The sequence below is a fragment of the Drosophila albomicans genome, chromosome 3 (genome assembly GCF_009650485.2).
Source record: "Drosophila albomicans strain 15112-1751.03 chromosome 3, ASM965048v2, whole genome shotgun sequence".
In the NCBI taxonomy this organism is placed as follows: Eukaryota; Metazoa; Arthropoda; class Insecta; order Diptera; family Drosophilidae; genus Drosophila; species Drosophila albomicans.
In genome coordinates, this window is record NC_047629.2 from 29,900,988 (window position 1) to 29,916,749 (window position 15,762).

Consider the following 15,762-nt stretch of genomic DNA (forward strand, 5'->3'; position numbering starts at 1 on the left):
AACTTTCTATTTGACTCTAATACACTGAGTTCATGCTTGTTCACGGCCAAATTAGTTAGGATGCTTTGAAATTGCAATAAATCTTAATCTTAATAATGCAGAAAATATTTATTATATTACTAAATTTTAAATATTATTAAAAAATTTATAAACTCGAATTGAATAGTATTCCAACCAATATGCGCGAGGGACAAAGCTGTGTGTTGCTTTGCATGCAAATTAGAAAGAGAAAAAAGTGGTTAAATTTTATTTCCCGAGCTGTTCTACTATGATCGCTGTTCGTGCATGTCTTTTGACAGGTTGAGACAACTGCTTAATATTTGTTGTATACCTTTGATGTTGTGTATAGTTATTAATAACAAAAACATTGCTAATCAATAGCAGTGCTGCACGCAAAAGGCCAAAGTCTTAATTCGATTAGTAAAACCGACACTGCCAAACTGTCAGCGGCAATTTCCACACACAGAGCTCTCTCTCGCACTCTTTAAGCGTCAGTTGTAATTACCAGGAACCAAGACCAAGGCGGGGGGCCGCCAGTCAAGAACAGCAACAAGCGGAGTGAAGGTGGAAAGTAGTGGAAGTGAAGGGAGGCAGCACTTTAGTGAGCGGTCGCCGCTTGGTAAAATGCATTCAAATTGGCTTAAACTAAGACGGTTAAGCGTGCAGCTGTCTAATTGAATTTGGCCCGGTGGCCTCTCTCAAAAAAGGAGAACTAACCCCTTCGTTTACGCCCCGCATCCCTCTCTCTTTCTTTTCTGTGTTTGGCTTGAAAGTAATGTGCAAGTGCCAGCAACTTCAAGATTTATTAGCATCAAGATTAAAGCATTAAAAATTTGCAGACTGCGTGGCAAACGCACCAGCAGCAGAAAACTCCAACAGCAACAACAACATCAGGAATTTCAGTTACCCTGTAAGCTGTGTACCCTGGAGACTAGAGAAAGTGAGTGCAATTTTCGTTGGGGCAACCATCATCAATTTGGACTCGTTGCTGCCGTTGCTGCTGCTGATGTTATTGTACTATCGTTGTTGTTGCGGTTGCTGCTGTTGCTTTTGCTGCTGCTGTTGTTGACTGTTTCCGGCGGAAGCGTGGCGCGAACAACAACAATAGCTGAAGCTTTGGCTACAACTACAACTACATTGCATTGCGCACTTTGGCGGTCAAAACTTTCAACATTAGCACTTAATTTACTGGCGCTACTTAATGAAGTCTACACTTGGCTAATTTACGCGAAACGCGTTCTACTCCAACTTATGCAGTCTGTTCGCGTATGCGTGGGTGTATGTATATATATGTGTATACGTATGTGTGTGTGCTAAGTACAAGTCTATCGACATTTTGAGAAAACTTTTTACATATTCCTTCTTGCTGTTTCACTTCAATCACATTACGATTACATTTGCACACTCTGAAGTACTTTACCTGGCAACCTAATGGAACTTTTATGTATAATGACAATGTATAATTTTTTTTATACAAGTACATAATATTTACTAGTATATAATATAAATTAAGGAAAATTAAATGATTCAATCCTTTGATCGTCGGGTGTTTATAACTTATATTGTTTAAAAATAAACTGCGAATATTTCGCTATTAAACACTGGGCTCATACATGCTTCGTCGTATATGCAATATGATATGACTTAAGTGCCTTCATTGGGTGTCTTCTGATATCAGTTGCTATCTCTCAGACCAAGTAAACATTTAACCCAAATCAGGGAAATAGGGGAAGGCAACATCGTTTTTTTGTGCTGCCTTGGATCGTATCAATGTTTATCATTGTCTTTTTCAGTCTTCTTGGAGTTCTTCCATGTCACTATGAAGAAGGAGAATGTTGACACGATTCCATGGCATTAAAATGCAAATAAATTATTTACAAACAATAATACGACAACAAATTAAATTTTGTAATATGAATTTAGGGAAAACATGAGATAATAAATAAAAACGAAAGCTTAAAACTCATTCATAAAGTTTATGGGATATAGTTCATATCGTTTTCTTAAAAGTCTTTGTACGATACGATATGATAAATACGTTCATATAAAATGTAATATAAATACAAAAAAACAGGAAAACTGTGAACGTATGACACATTCTAATATGTACCTTCGAGGTTGGAAATGCCGATATCGCTATTTAGAAGACAGTAAATGCTCGAAGATATTGCAACATTCAAAACTTATCAATGCTTAAAATGATTCAGTTGCCCCAGCTGGGGTCTAAACTGGAAATATTAATCAGTTCTCAAAGTGAGTTGCTCGCATTCGGTTGGGACTTTAACGGAAGAATGTTTTACGAATGGATAAGTAAAAATGCGCGAAGCGCTATTGCGGTCATATCTATAATACTATCAATGGCTGTCATTATATTCGTCGAAGGTCTTTCCCGTTCGCACAAAGAGGGTGACTGTTGAGATTGTATCGGAAATCTTGTGAATTACCTAATCGTCATTATATATGTATTACAGATCAACTAATCATCAATCATATCTGTCTTCTGCAGATATTTTCGAGTATCACACTTTTCATCGGTTCCAGAAACGTAAGCAAAACATAAAGTTTCAACTAAACTTTGTTAGTTTGCATAATTTACTTTTAGTCTAATCGGTGGTTATTCTTGCCCTGGTTGATGGTAGCAGCTCTCTTTACTTATACAATGATCTACAAAAGCTTGTTCTATTGGTTTCATCTGCGGAGTGATACGAAAGGCTCCCTGGTTGCAATTTTGTGGCTCTATTTGATAGCAGGTAAGCTACAGAGTATCGGTGAAATTCTGTCAACTTATATCAAAATTATTGCTTAGGTTGCTGGTTGTATTTTATATACGCTGTCTTGACAGACTTTCAGGATATGCAACGCGTTGCATGTCCCGGGAAAGAGGTACCAGCTTTTAAGAGAATCGAAAACCATCTAACAAAAAAACAAGAAAGTTCTCTTCTATAATTAAAATATCTCAATATCTGATATAATTGCGATTCTAAGTGTTTTTTAAACGATATAAAGTATGGCAAGAAGTAGCTATATAAAAAAAAATGTCCAGTGCGAAACTAATAATGATAATAATGAAAATAGAGTCTTATGGACCGTTTTTCGTCAGAGAATTACCCGTAAATAAAATATAATTCCTGACTGCAAATTCAGTTATAGACTAAAAATTTAAGCTAATGCATGAGAATCTAAGAATATGTTTTTCATATATCAATATATTACATTGACTTTTTATTTTTAAATCTGTTAAATCTACGAATGTATGTCTTCATAGGATTCAAAATATTCCAAGAATGATAATCATAATACCAATATTAAAGCATATACAATAATGTACTACTTTATTTTGCATAACAGTTAATTTAAAACGCATTAAAGCATTGACAAGTAATGCAGTAATCAAAACCGAAAGTTGTGGAAAGGTGCCGGAAAGAAGAGGGGAGCACTCTACGCTACTTGCATTGACGCTTGACAGCCAAGCTTCGTTGCAAAAGGGGGAAGAGCTTCAATGCCAGCAGCAAAGTGTGAAATGCAATTGAGCTGGAAAAGAACACGCAAAGAGACGTCGCGTCGACGCGTTGACGCCGCTTGTGCAAATTAGTGTGAACATTGCGGTTGTCTGTGTGAGTGCGTGAATGTGTGAGTGAGAGTGTGTGCTAGTGTGTGAGAGTGTGTAACCAAAAGCGTAGCCCAAACTAAAATAAGCGTTAAAATGTCTGCTAAAGAACTGCAGCCATATGCGTCAGGCTGGTGTTGGTGTCAGCGGTTGCTCTCTGGCTGTGGCAGGCACGCGTTTGCGGGGTATTTGCCGCTCGATGCATGCGTATTGCATTACCCAACAAACAAACACAAACACACATTCACACAAGCTTGTGCACCAAAGTGGCATATGAATAGATACATACTGTGTGTGTTGTTTGTTTGAATGTCTCCCGTCTGTCCGCCGCTTTGTCTGTGGGTGGGTGGCTCGTAATCCAACGAGCAGACAGGTTAAATACACCGCAAGGACAGGCCACACACACACACACACCAACACACACTTGCATGCACGCATTGAAAAGTGGAAAAAAGCGGGAAAAACGAGTTAGTATAAAGTGGCAAATGCGGCCCGACAAGGCGGCAAACATGTGCTGTGTGTTGCTTCTGCAACTGTCTCCATCAGCTCCACAGTTGCTTTTTTTTTGTGCTCTTCACCAGCCAGACGCAGCCAGAAAACAATAATAATGCAACAATAGTGAGCACCACAAACAAATTGCTTTTGTATACTCGTATTCGTATCTGTCTCTCCCTCTCTCTTTCGTTCTGTGTGTGTGTTGAGCTCATCGGGTTCACTTGCAGATTAGTTTCGTTTTGAATTTTTATTTGCGTTTTTAGATCCAACTCCAGCAGAGGCGCATGCTGGATATTATTGAAAAGGGAGCTAAGAACACATTTTTTGCCCCTTTTCTAGATGGCTGCCACTGTTGTCGGGTTGTCGACGCTGAGCTTTTGTTGTCTGCAAAGTTTGCCTTTGACACATCGCTGTTACCTGAGTGCGTTTGTGTGTTTAGGTATGCTAGATGTGAAAACAAAATCCATTCATTGAAACGTGTAAGCTTGTTCAGCTGAATTGAAAATTAACTATAAATTTGATGCAAACCTGTCTGCCAAACTCGAAAGTTTGTGTCCACTTTCAGTCAACTGCTGTGAGGACATTGGCCGCAACCGAAGGCGACAACTGAAATTCGATACAGAAATTCATTAAAAAAATACCAAAGCGTGGAACGAAATAAAAAACCAAATTGAATTGCCGAAAATTTGTGTTGAAGCCCCACAAAGGTGCGAACTACTTGCCACCGAAAAAACTGGAGGCGGAGGAGGAGGCAAAGGCGTGTTGTTAACCCTTTTGACAAGCCGTAATAAGTAATACATGTTTTGTTTTCAATGAGTGTTGCTTTATATATATTTTTTTTCTGCTGTTTCTGCTGCTGCTGTGCTTCGAAAGGGTCGCGACAACTGCGACACTCGACGCATTTTATGACCATCACCTTTTCTTTTGTGCCAGGAATTAACAACGGTCGGGCGGAAGGTACATAAAAAAGTGTTGAGAGTTTAAGAGCCTTTAAAAATGAGGGTGGAGGGATAGAGGGCACTAAAAGCAATTTACACAAAATGGCATACAAATGAAATGAAATTCAATAAAACGTTGAGTATTATTTGAAATGACGGCGAAAACGAGCAAAAAAACAAACTGGAAAAAAAGAAGCTCGTCGTCGTCGTCGTCGATAAACAATAGGCAGAGCTGAAACTAATAAATTTTGTCAAATTCAACAAATCACACATACTTATTTCTACGCCCACCTAAGCACACACACACACATACACACACACAGAACGCAATGATAGGAGAGAAGCTGCGGCGGAAATCATTTAAGCTGGGCAAATCAGCCAACCAGCTGGGCCAAAGCTGGCGCCAAGCTGATGGCATTAAGGTGGCTGCTGCTGGGTTTTTGGCCATGGCCAGATGCCAAGGCAAAAAAGGCGATTAATATTCATTCAGTGTCGCGCGTATATCACTTTTTATTTGCACAGCCAACGAGCGCCGGCAAGTATGCAATGGAATTCGCCGCACGCAGCAGCAGGTGAGCTCTGTGCCTGTGAGTGTGTGTTGGTGAGTGTGTGTGTGTGGCGCGTGTTGATGTGTATGAGTAACGCACAATTACATACAACAATTTGTGCTTTGTTTCTGTGCACGTCCAAGTTGAAGCTGAAGCATAAGCAGAAGCTAGAGAACTTGCTTCCCCGCCCCAAGCTCCCAAATCACCAAAGAGCAATCGTGCAACACCAGCGCAGACCACACCAGAGCAGCACTATTTCTGCCGCTTATTTGTTGTTGCTTCTTGCCTCCGGTTGGCAGCGGAAATCAAGCTAGATTTTGTGCGCTCTCTTTCTGTTTGCTCCCCTTTGTGTCGCCTGTGCCTGGACGTGCACTTCAGAATTGGATGCCCGAAACATCAAGTTGCAGCACTTGGAGATGCAATTTCGCAGCCTTTCGATGCGCCATGTGAAAATTGAGAAAAATTGCCAAACGACTTGGTAAGCGATATTCTGTTTTGACAAGGTTACTACACACAACAACAACAACAACAACAATAATCCATTGTGTGCTGTGCTCAAGTGGGTTGGACCGTTGCTGCTACAACTGAGTTGGTCTGCTGCCAGGTGATAGCTGCTGGTTAGCTTGTCGAGTTGTCTACTCATCCCATCATTTTTCTCGCTGTATATTGTGTGTTGTCTGATGCTGTCGTATTGTTTTGACAACTTTAGACACTGAACAGTGCAAGTCACAAAGTCTCAAAGGCAACAGCAGCAGACAGAGAAACGTTTTCGTCAAATAAAACGAAACGAAATTCGACTGTCCATTGAGCATTTGCCAAGTCCGTTTTTTTTTTTTTTTTTTTTGGGTGTTGCGTTACAGTCGAAGGCGGTACGGTTCGGCCCACAAAATTACCACTGGGATCCAGAGCAAATGACGCGAAACAGTCACACGGACATGGACAGCAGAAATTTGTGGGCGAAAGCGAATGCGAATTCCCATTCTCTATGACCAGGCATCAGTTGGAGCAACAACAACACGTGCCTTACATAAAAATCGTGCAGGCCATGCTAAACGTTTATCCCTTTTAGCCCCAAGGATACCGAGCAGAGCAGAGCAGAGACACAGCAAACGGTCGAGGCCAACAATGGACGTCTTCAGTTTCAATGGCTCGTTTAGCTGCTGCTGCTGCCAGTAAGCTGAGACTGATTGTGGGGATGCTGCTTCGAAGTCAGCTTCAGCTTCAGAGCCAGATAAATGCCGCATCATTGGTTATTTATATGCGTGCAACTTGGCGGCTGCTACTGCTGCTGCTGAGGCAGCCATCTCACCTGGCTCAAACGACGATATTTATTTGATTTCATTGATGTATCTGTATCTCTCTTGCAAGCTGAGCTCGAGTATTTTCGTCATGGTTACCCACTCGATGGCTTATGTCTTGTCATTAACTTGGCCGAGCATTCTAAATAGTTTCAGTTTGATTCCCAGCCATATGTAATTGAACTTGTCCGAGAACTTACCATCACAGTAGGTGTCTATCTGTCTGTGTTTCTTTCTCTGTGTGTGTGAGGGAGGCTCGTGGCAAAATTAATTAAATGGCATTCAAATGATTGGCTACGTGCCATTATTAATTTGCGCATAAATTATGCACATGTCTTAATGCCTAATGATTTCCTTTTTATGGCCAATCACTCGACTTGCCCACAAATTAATCAGCCATTGCTCTGCATTGCCTTTTCAATATTCATGCAACCACACACACACTTACACACGCACACACATTCAAATGCTGCACGTTTTCTATTTCGATTTCCTCAATTTGTTGCTCATTAGAACGGGTTGCCTTTGATTTATCACGAATTCATTTCCGTTTCACAAAGCACCAAGCTCTGCTTAATCATGTCATCAAATAAATTTCGCCTATGTACTTGAATTCATGCTTATTTACATAAACAATTTTAAAACTGATTAAACCTCTCAGTAATTGGATTTATTTTCTAAACAAATAGGCACACTCGACTGTGAGATACCCGCTACCCATTTTGAATAAAAGTAAAGCAGTACGGAAATGATTTTAAAATATACCACAAAAATATAAACAATATACCAAAGATATACCGATTAACTACGATAATGAAGTTCGACATAAATCAATGCTCAGGCATTTGTGCCCTAAAATTGAAGTGTAAATTACATATAAAAATAGGGGCATTTAATTTGACTGTGAGATACCCGCTACCCATTTTGAATAAAAGCAAAGCAGTGCGGAAATGATTTTAAAATATACTACATAATAGACCACAAAAATATAAATAATATACCAAGGGTCTAATTTTGGTATATCGATGAAGTGCGATAAAGTAGAATTTAATTGGAATTCACATATAAAAATAAGTGAAATTAATTTGAGTGTGCTCGACTGTGAGATACCCGCTACCCATTTTGAATAAAAGCAAAATACCAAACAAAATACCGCAACATACTAAAAATATACCAAAGGCAGTATTTTGTATATCGTTGAAGTAATTTGACACAAAATCAATGCTTCAGGTATTTGTGCCTTGAATTTAATTGTAAATTACATATACAAATAAGTGAAATTAATAAGAGTTTGCTCGACTGTGAGATACTCTCAACCCTTTTCCAATAAAAGCAAAATAAGGCAATGAGGGGATTAAGTCGCTAAGATTTAGCAAATGCATACCAATATTTAATTGCATGCTGCGCAAGAGTGTAGAAGTTCCTTCAATTCGACGTCTTCCAGATATTTTGGGTATATGTGAAAGATCACATCATCATTGTCAATAAACCGCAGTAGTCATGTAAGCAAATGATCCCCCAAAATCAACAATTTAATTAAAATGGTCCATTAGTATGATTTAATTTATGGCAGAAACACTTTATTTCTAATCAATTATTCATAGTTGCAATCTTCAAAGTACCAGGTGCATTCTTCGCGATGAGCATCAAAATCCTCTGCACGCCGCGTGTATGCAAAATGTTTGTTGTCAACCCATTGTGCTGGATCGCCGCCGCAAAGCACCGATTCGGATGTCTCACTATCGTATAGTGCCAAACCGTTCAGCACTGGTACCACATGCCAAAAGAAAATTTCTTTGCTTCTGAATAAGTTCTTGGATACATTTGGTCTTCTTGTTCCTTTTTCTTTGGTGGCGTTCATAGCAATAGATCCATGAATGTGTTTATATCCTATAGCGATCACACTTCTTTTTTTGAACACATGGTAGTATATACTGCGATTTGGGCATGGGTATTCACTGGTGCACATAGTTCGTGTATCGCCCTCATAACAGTGAACAAGGTTATCTCTTTTATTGTTTGCATGCCGTATGCACACATTACTGGTGGTAGAAAGCCAATCAATGTGATGCGGGAACAATCTGTACACTCTGCGACGCCAATAGACATCTACATATTTGAAATTTTTAAGATTCAAAAACTTCTGAAGATTAGCCAGCAATCCAGCATGCTCACTCGAATTGGTCTTCACTTCAGCGCGATTTAGCAAAAGCAAGTTGGCTATTGTCCCTTGCTCAAAACTATCGGTGATATTGTAAAGGCAGTCAGCGACTTTGAGTGGGGATTCGGAGGAAAGTACAATGTCAAACACAGCCTCCAGAATTTTTTCCAGATATTTAATTGGGATTAGATGCAAGTTATTCGGCAATTCAGAATCAATCGGCGATTCGGTACAGGAATTGTTGGCTAGAATTAAATCTACGAGAATCCTTGCGCTGCGATTCACGAGGGCCTGATAGAACTTCTCTTGTGAAATATCGTCCATATACGTGATTGCATTACAGAAATCTAGAATCTTGATGGGATCGGTAACATACGTCTCGAAGTCCATCGATATTGCTTCAACTATCTCATTTTTAATCGTCGAAGTGCGTTGATTTCTTGCCATATTTAGCACTAACTTATAACGCTCCACATCATCCTTGACAATGAAACGAATAATGCCCGCCAGGTTACGAGGACTGCCAGCTGTTGTGTTTGAGGGACATACAATTTGATCTTTTCTTATTCCAAGCACTTCACTGTCGTTTGAATCGATCGAAGAGGTCTCCCCTCCTTTTAGTGTTAGTCCGAGAAGCAGCAGCACAACTACATTGGATGCCATCGCGATTTAAACTGTTGTCTCTGCTCAGAATGCCTCGTGTTAATCTAATTTTTTTAAAGCGTTATCAGCTATATTTTCGGAATGTCGGGTGGGTCAAAAAACCGTTTGATTATTTTTATATTTACGTTCTTGCATTGTTGAATTTTTGACATTAATTGTAATAATAAAAACAACAACAAAAACAAATAAATTTCATTTACGTACTACGTATAATTTTGTGTCAACGGGAGATGTATTTAACATACAGAAAGCAAAATTTCAGACTACAAAGTCATCAGCTGAGGCTATACAGATATGATCGTTTGTTTGTCACTCCGTTTTGTTGTAGATCTCAAAGATAATATGAGATTGAGCTATTTCTTTTTTGGCACGTCTTGTTAGATCTATATACCAAATATTTCGGTATATTTCAGGAGTTTTTCGGTAAACAAATTTTGTACATCGAAATGATAATACCGCACTTTTTTGTTTTCGTTGTGAACGTGTAGTAGAGAGTATCTCAAAGTCGAGCTTTAAAATTAAACCTATATACTTAGAAGATTAACAATGATCATGAACTTCGATTTGAATAATAATTATGAATTATCAATACTAGTTCAATGAGTCACGTGTCTTTTAATCACATCTACAAAAACGATTGAGTTGCTTCTAATTTGACACAAATTAATGCGTCTGGCTTTGATTGCATTGAATTACTTTTTGTGCCCAAAATTTAATTTAAATTACATAAAAAAAAAACAAGTAAGAAAGTTACAGTGGAGTATTTTGTGAGATACTCGATACAGATTTTAAATTAAAAAAAATTGAGGTTATTCTTAAAATGTACCAAATTAATATAGTGCAAAAAAAAAGAAAAGTATTTCTTGAATATTTTCTAAATTTGAATTTGGATTATTTCATTCACTTTTCTGATTATTTCATTTGCATAATTTCTAAATAGTTTCTTAATATTATTCTTCACTTTTTCTGATGAAGAAATGAAGCTTAGTTGGCCTACAATATTTCTTATATGAACTACTAAAATTTCATGAGAATTACTTTATTCAAAATGTAGTTTAATTAAGCTTCACCTACCCGTATGCCTTTTGATCACTTTTTAAAAATATGTTGTCTTAGCCACTCGTCTTCTTCAGCTTGTACAATTACAGCTGGAGCTGTGCGGCTTTTTGTTTTCTAATTTTCCATTTCCCAACTGCTGCGTCTTGCTGTAGACAACTGACAGTGCATGGTTTTTCGGCAAAGGATTTATGTGCTGTTTGTGAGATTTATGTGCTTTTGGTTAGCGAAACTGAAACCGAGAGTATGCTCGGTGTAAGCATAAAGTGTGCAAAGAAGAGAGGCAAGATTTTCAAATGTAACTAAAAAGAAAAAAAAAAAAAACGATGGCTGTGATGGCAATTCAAGGTTAGCTGGTGGTTACACAAAATGTGATTGGCCAAACAGCAAATTATCTGCAGTTGTCAGTCGACTGAATCTACATACATCGGATTACAGATGCATCAGCATTCTGGCTGCCGTTAACAGAGTTGTGAGTTGGGTTAACAGCTGGCTGGAGTTGACGCCTGCGCTGTGCAACGTAAACAAATGTTAAACCAAATGCCGGCAATAGTGTACCCAGTAAGAAGTCTCGCAGCAGTGTTGCCAGCTGCGAGTATGAAAAGGAGATTGAGCGAAGCAACATAAAAAAAAACAGGTTTTTCTCAGCGTGGCGCCGACGATGCCAAAAGTTTCGCGAATGCTGACGAAGCGGGAGACTGCAATGAGAAAAGAGCATTTGGAGAACGAGTGAACGAAACGCGAAGCTCTGACGATGGCGACGAGAATTGGCGACAGAAACAAGAAACTGTTTCAGTTTGTGCTACAAACGCGTTTTGAACGGTACCCAGTTGCATGTGGCGCGCATTGAAGAACTGTGCAACGACTCGCAAAAACCAGAATTCAACTCGTATCGAAGTGAATAAATGAATTAAAGGCACACAAATGTATATGAATAATTGATATATATCTATGCATATTGTATGTGCTCGAAGTACATGAATAATTAGCCTTAAACTAATTGTCACTGTGTGTGTGTATTTTGTGTTGTGTCTATGTGTGTGTGTGTTTTAGCCAAGTGTCAAGTTGATTAGCTGACAAACAACGAACAACAACAAATTGTGAATTGTGCATTCCAGTGACGCATATAAGGTGAATATACAAATATATTTATGTATATAGCAATCTCAATACAGCATCATGTGAATACACAACGAATATATCTATGTATGTGTATGTGTGTATGTGTGTGTGTGAGGTTGCATTTTAATGTGCTACAACCTGAAATTCGTTTGGGCAACATCAAGTGTCCCTTGTTGTTTTCATATATGCATTCAATGACTGGCAACTGGCATCTGGCAAACTTGCAACTTGCAGCGTCAGTTCTCAATTCTGACTTCTGAGTGTGTGTGTGTTCGGTTCGGTTGTTACCTGTTTGCATTTTAGCCAACAGCAGTGAACAGTGAACAGAGTGAACTGCCTTCTGCGAAGCTTGTTTTTATGTCTTGCTGGTCAAGTCGTTTGCATTATGCTCGTTGCTGCGCCCCTTCAGATGACCAGTTCTTTGCACTCTCTTCTGTCCTTCTCCTCCTCTATCTTTCTACATCTCTTGCCTGTTTATTATGGCCATCATTCTTCGCAATTCTCATGCTAATTGCACATAAATGCCAATTGCTATTAGAGCATAAAATTAGCTGAGCTGTGGACGAACGCCAAATGCTGCACTGAGCGTGAGATTGTGAAAACTTTGCCAGCTAAGGAAATGCAAAACATAAATTGTATATGCATAAACCCAAATTGTTATAGCCACTTAGCAAGCCAAGCTCGCAGCATTGCTTTTGTTTTGGCCAGAATGCACACATAAAAAAGTGCCCAAAAGACAACAAAAAAAATTGCACAATAAAAACTGCAGAATCTGCAGCTACTGCACCTGGGTACCGCGGAACGTGGCTCAAACCCAGCAGCAGCAGCAGCAGAAGCAACAATAACCAGAAAACGAGCCAGCGAGAAAACGGTCAAAATGCAAGGCAGACAAAAAAAAAAAAAAAAAAAAAAAAAAAATCGCGAGGCAACTCATCGCATTGCATGTTTGCTGCTGCCCTTGGTCTCCCCATTCCTCTCTCCGCTCTCTCTGTGTGTCTCCATTTCCATTCCCGCAGCTGTTGAGCGGCGGCAAAGCAGCGACAAAGAACTTCAAAAGCATTTCTGGCTCTGCAGAAACTGCGTCGTCTGTTTTTGGTCATTATGAAAAGAAAATATGCGGCAGTAAAAGCGCGACTCTTTCTCCAGAAAACCGAGAAAAAAGAAATGGATTGAACGCCTGCAAATTCGCATAAAAAACTGCAGTGCGGCCAAAAGAAATGAAGACACGAACAAAAAAAATATGTGAAACGTGTATCGTGCGGCATGCTCCTCAAAGCATTTAAGCTCCTTTGACACCCGGCCTGCCAGCCATTTAGCCAGCCAACCATCCAACGATCCAGCCAGCCAGCCAGCATGTCCTGCAAGCTAGTTTGAGTTTTTGGGCTTAGGATCTCACTGGCTCAGGTGCGGGCAAATTGACGCCGCGTTGCTGCCGCACTTTTTACATATGCGACAGCTGCCAATCAACGGCTTTGTACGAACATTTTGGCCATCGCATGTCAATTGTAGGCAACACATACCAACAACACAATGCGAGAGCGGAGTGCAAGAGAAACAAAAAGTTCACTCGAATGTTACCAAATTGTTGTTGTTGTGCCTGTAATTGTGCGATAATAGGACAAAGTTATTTGCATACATAATCAGATAGTTTCTCAGTCCCCACAAAAACGTGCCACACAAAAAATAGACAGTTCTCTGTATGTATTATTGCTTATTTGAGGGTAGTTCCAAAAGTAACAAAGAGTAATTACAATTAGATTTCAGAATATGGTTAACATTGATTACAGATTCAAATCTAATGCTACAAATGTCTTTTTACATGTTAATTGCTGGTTCAACAGAAATAACACTTTTTTGTTAACTTATGACTTATTTTGTATTATTTTTATTTTATTATTTTTTTTTTTTTAATTTCTGTATTTTTTAATTTTATTGCATATTATAATAAATTGTATTTTATTTATGTAAACACTTTGGGATTTATTTATTATTTATATTTAGTAGTTTAATAAGCAACACAGGCTTTTTAGTCATTTTATATCTGGTTATTATTATTTATTTATTAGATTTCATAATACATTTGAATATATGTACATATTATAGCTACTTTCATTCTAATCAATATTAATTACAATTTCTTTTTATTTAAATAAATTATTGGAACTTTAAATTGATATAGTTATTTATGTAAACATTTATTTTCGAATTTAAGATTTATTCATATCAAACGTTTTGGATTTATTTAATATTTATATCAATTAACTTGATGATATCAAAAGGTTTCTTAATCAATTATTGTATTTCAAATCTACTTTGTTTATACGGACACTTAATTTAATTTTATGTTTTCTAGTTCAATTCATTATATTCTGATTGCATGTAGAAAATAATGTATAGTAGTCTCATTTATGTATTTATTAATTATAAATTGTAAGATACTCACAGTCAACTATTTTAAATTCCATTTTTACTTTTCAACAAACTATTTATAGTTGTGTTCTATTTAAATACATTATCTACTAGTTAGAATTACAAATTAATGAGAGACTTATTTAATTATTCATTTTCGTATTTTAAGCTACACGCAGTTCAGTTTTTTATACTCCACTTTTACTTTATTTTAAGGTACACGCAGTCTAGTTTTTATACTGTACTTTTATTATTGAAACTCCCCTCGTCATGCTATTCGAAGATTGCCACTAAATTGCTTCACAGCGCCACTTATAATAATAATTTCACATTCAATTATTGGCCGGCGAAGCAAGACATTTTCTGATCATTAAACGAATGAAGCAATTACTTTATTGTTGTCGCGCATATTTGATTCAAGTGAATCAACAATAAATGTCTTCAATTGTAACAACTTTGAATTGTAGTAAAGTGCTTAAAGTTATATTTGCTCTGCTTTGCAGCAAAGTGCATTGGAGTTGAGTTTATTTTTATTTGTTTTTTTGACAATTGTTCGAGGCATTAAATATGCGCTAGTTAAATCATTCAAATTAAACTTGTACCCCAGTTGAGCTTATCGAACGCAATTTGAATGCTCGAGTTAATGTTTTCATTGCGTTTGCCGGAAAAGCCGTGTCCTGTTTTTTGCTGTTTGCTGCCAGTAATGAACAAAATAGCAAAAGCCTAAAAAAAAAACAAGAAACGAAATTACGCTTAATGGTTTTTTAATTGTAACTATAATTGCTGTCGCCATTGCATGAGCAGCTGGCCAACAACATCAAGGCTATTAATGAATGCTCTTCGTAAAGTGTTTAGATGCCAGCAAATTGACCAGCAACCCGACAATGAAAACAACGCAACGCAACGCAAAGCAAAGCAAAAAAACAGAACAGAACAAGAGAATTCGCTGGCAAAGCTCGACACATAATCGCTCATTTGGGCTGCCTTCGACTGTATGAGTGAGTGTGTGTGTGTTTCTATGTGTGTGTGTGTACATTGTGCGTGTCTATAATTAAGCCTAAAAGTGCTGGCCTATGCTTTTTATGACCCCAACTGTCCCAAGCTTCTGCCTTGAACTTGCTGACTTTCCATGTTGAAATCTCTGTTATTTTATTATATTTCTTTTTGCTCGCCTCTTGTGGCATCCAACGACTATCAGCACACTCACACATATACACAGAGGGAGAGTTGATTATGAGCTTGTTGCTTTTGTTGCTCGGCTGTTGCCACATCGCACACTTTTCTAGCATACTCTTGTGCGTCTCTGCGGTCTCTAATGTGCGCCATTTTGGTTTTAAGCGTACAGCTATTGGTATGAGTGTCTTTCACTCTCTGTGTGTGCATGTGTGTGTGTGTGTGTGTTGCCACATTTGCCCAGAGGTCATTATAGACGCCTCGCCCGTTGCTCATACGCGACGTTGCCCAA

General features: G+C 38.3%; 3 protein-coding genes across 5 annotated transcripts in view; 2 read left to right on the top strand and 1 right to left on the bottom strand.

Moving 5' to 3' along the window:
* Positions 1-2,258: 2,258 nt before the first annotated feature.
* Positions 2,259-3,323, top strand: LOC117569023 (uncharacterized). Its single transcript, XM_034250012.2, has 4 exons — positions 2,259-2,406; positions 2,472-2,545; positions 2,603-2,750; positions 2,807-3,323. The coding sequence occupies exons 1-4, from the start codon at positions 2,292-2,294 to the stop codon at positions 2,944-2,946; spliced, it is 477 nt and encodes a 158-aa protein (XP_034105903.1). The 5' UTR covers positions 2,259-2,291; the 3' UTR covers positions 2,947-3,323.
* Positions 3,324-8,480: 5,157 nt separating this feature from the next.
* Positions 8,481-9,710, bottom strand: LOC117569276 (uncharacterized). Its single transcript, XM_052003553.1, has one exon. It carries the CDS (start codon positions 9,708-9,710, stop codon positions 8,481-8,483), a length of 1,230 nt encoding a protein of 409 aa, XP_051859513.1.
* A 1,857-nt stretch (positions 9,711-11,567) lies between these two features.
* The window catches only part of LOC117567334 (semaphorin-2A), a 59,527-nt gene continuing 55,332 nt past the window's right edge, over positions 11,568-15,762 (top strand). For 2 of the 3 annotated variants that reach the window (XR_004572052.2, XM_052004357.1), the window contains exon 1: positions 11,568-11,897. The gene's annotated coding sequence lies outside the window, so the exon portion shown is untranslated. The remainder of the gene's footprint in view (positions 11,898-15,762) is intronic. The other variant, XM_034247253.2, reaches the window with a different exon arrangement.

What these genes read in the sequence shown, in the direction of transcription:
- LOC117569023 (XM_034250012.2), top strand. Translation starts at nt 2,292, where the DNA reads ATGTTTTACGAATGGATAAGTAAAAATGCGCGAAGCGCTATTGCGGTC. An exon ending in TTCCCGTTCGCACAAAGAGG is followed by an intron (nt 2,407 to 2,471) that starts GTGACTGTTGAG and finishes TATGTATTACAG; the next exon opens with ATCAACTAATCATCAATCAT. An exon ending in GTGGCTCTATTTGATAGCAG is followed by an intron (nt 2,751 to 2,806) that starts GTAAGCTACAGA and finishes ATTATTGCTTAG; the next exon opens with GTTGCTGGTTGTATTTTATA.
- LOC117569276 (XM_052003553.1), bottom strand. Translation starts at nt 9,710, where the DNA reads ATGGCATCCAATGTAGTTGTGCTGCTGCTTCTCGGACTAACACTAAAA.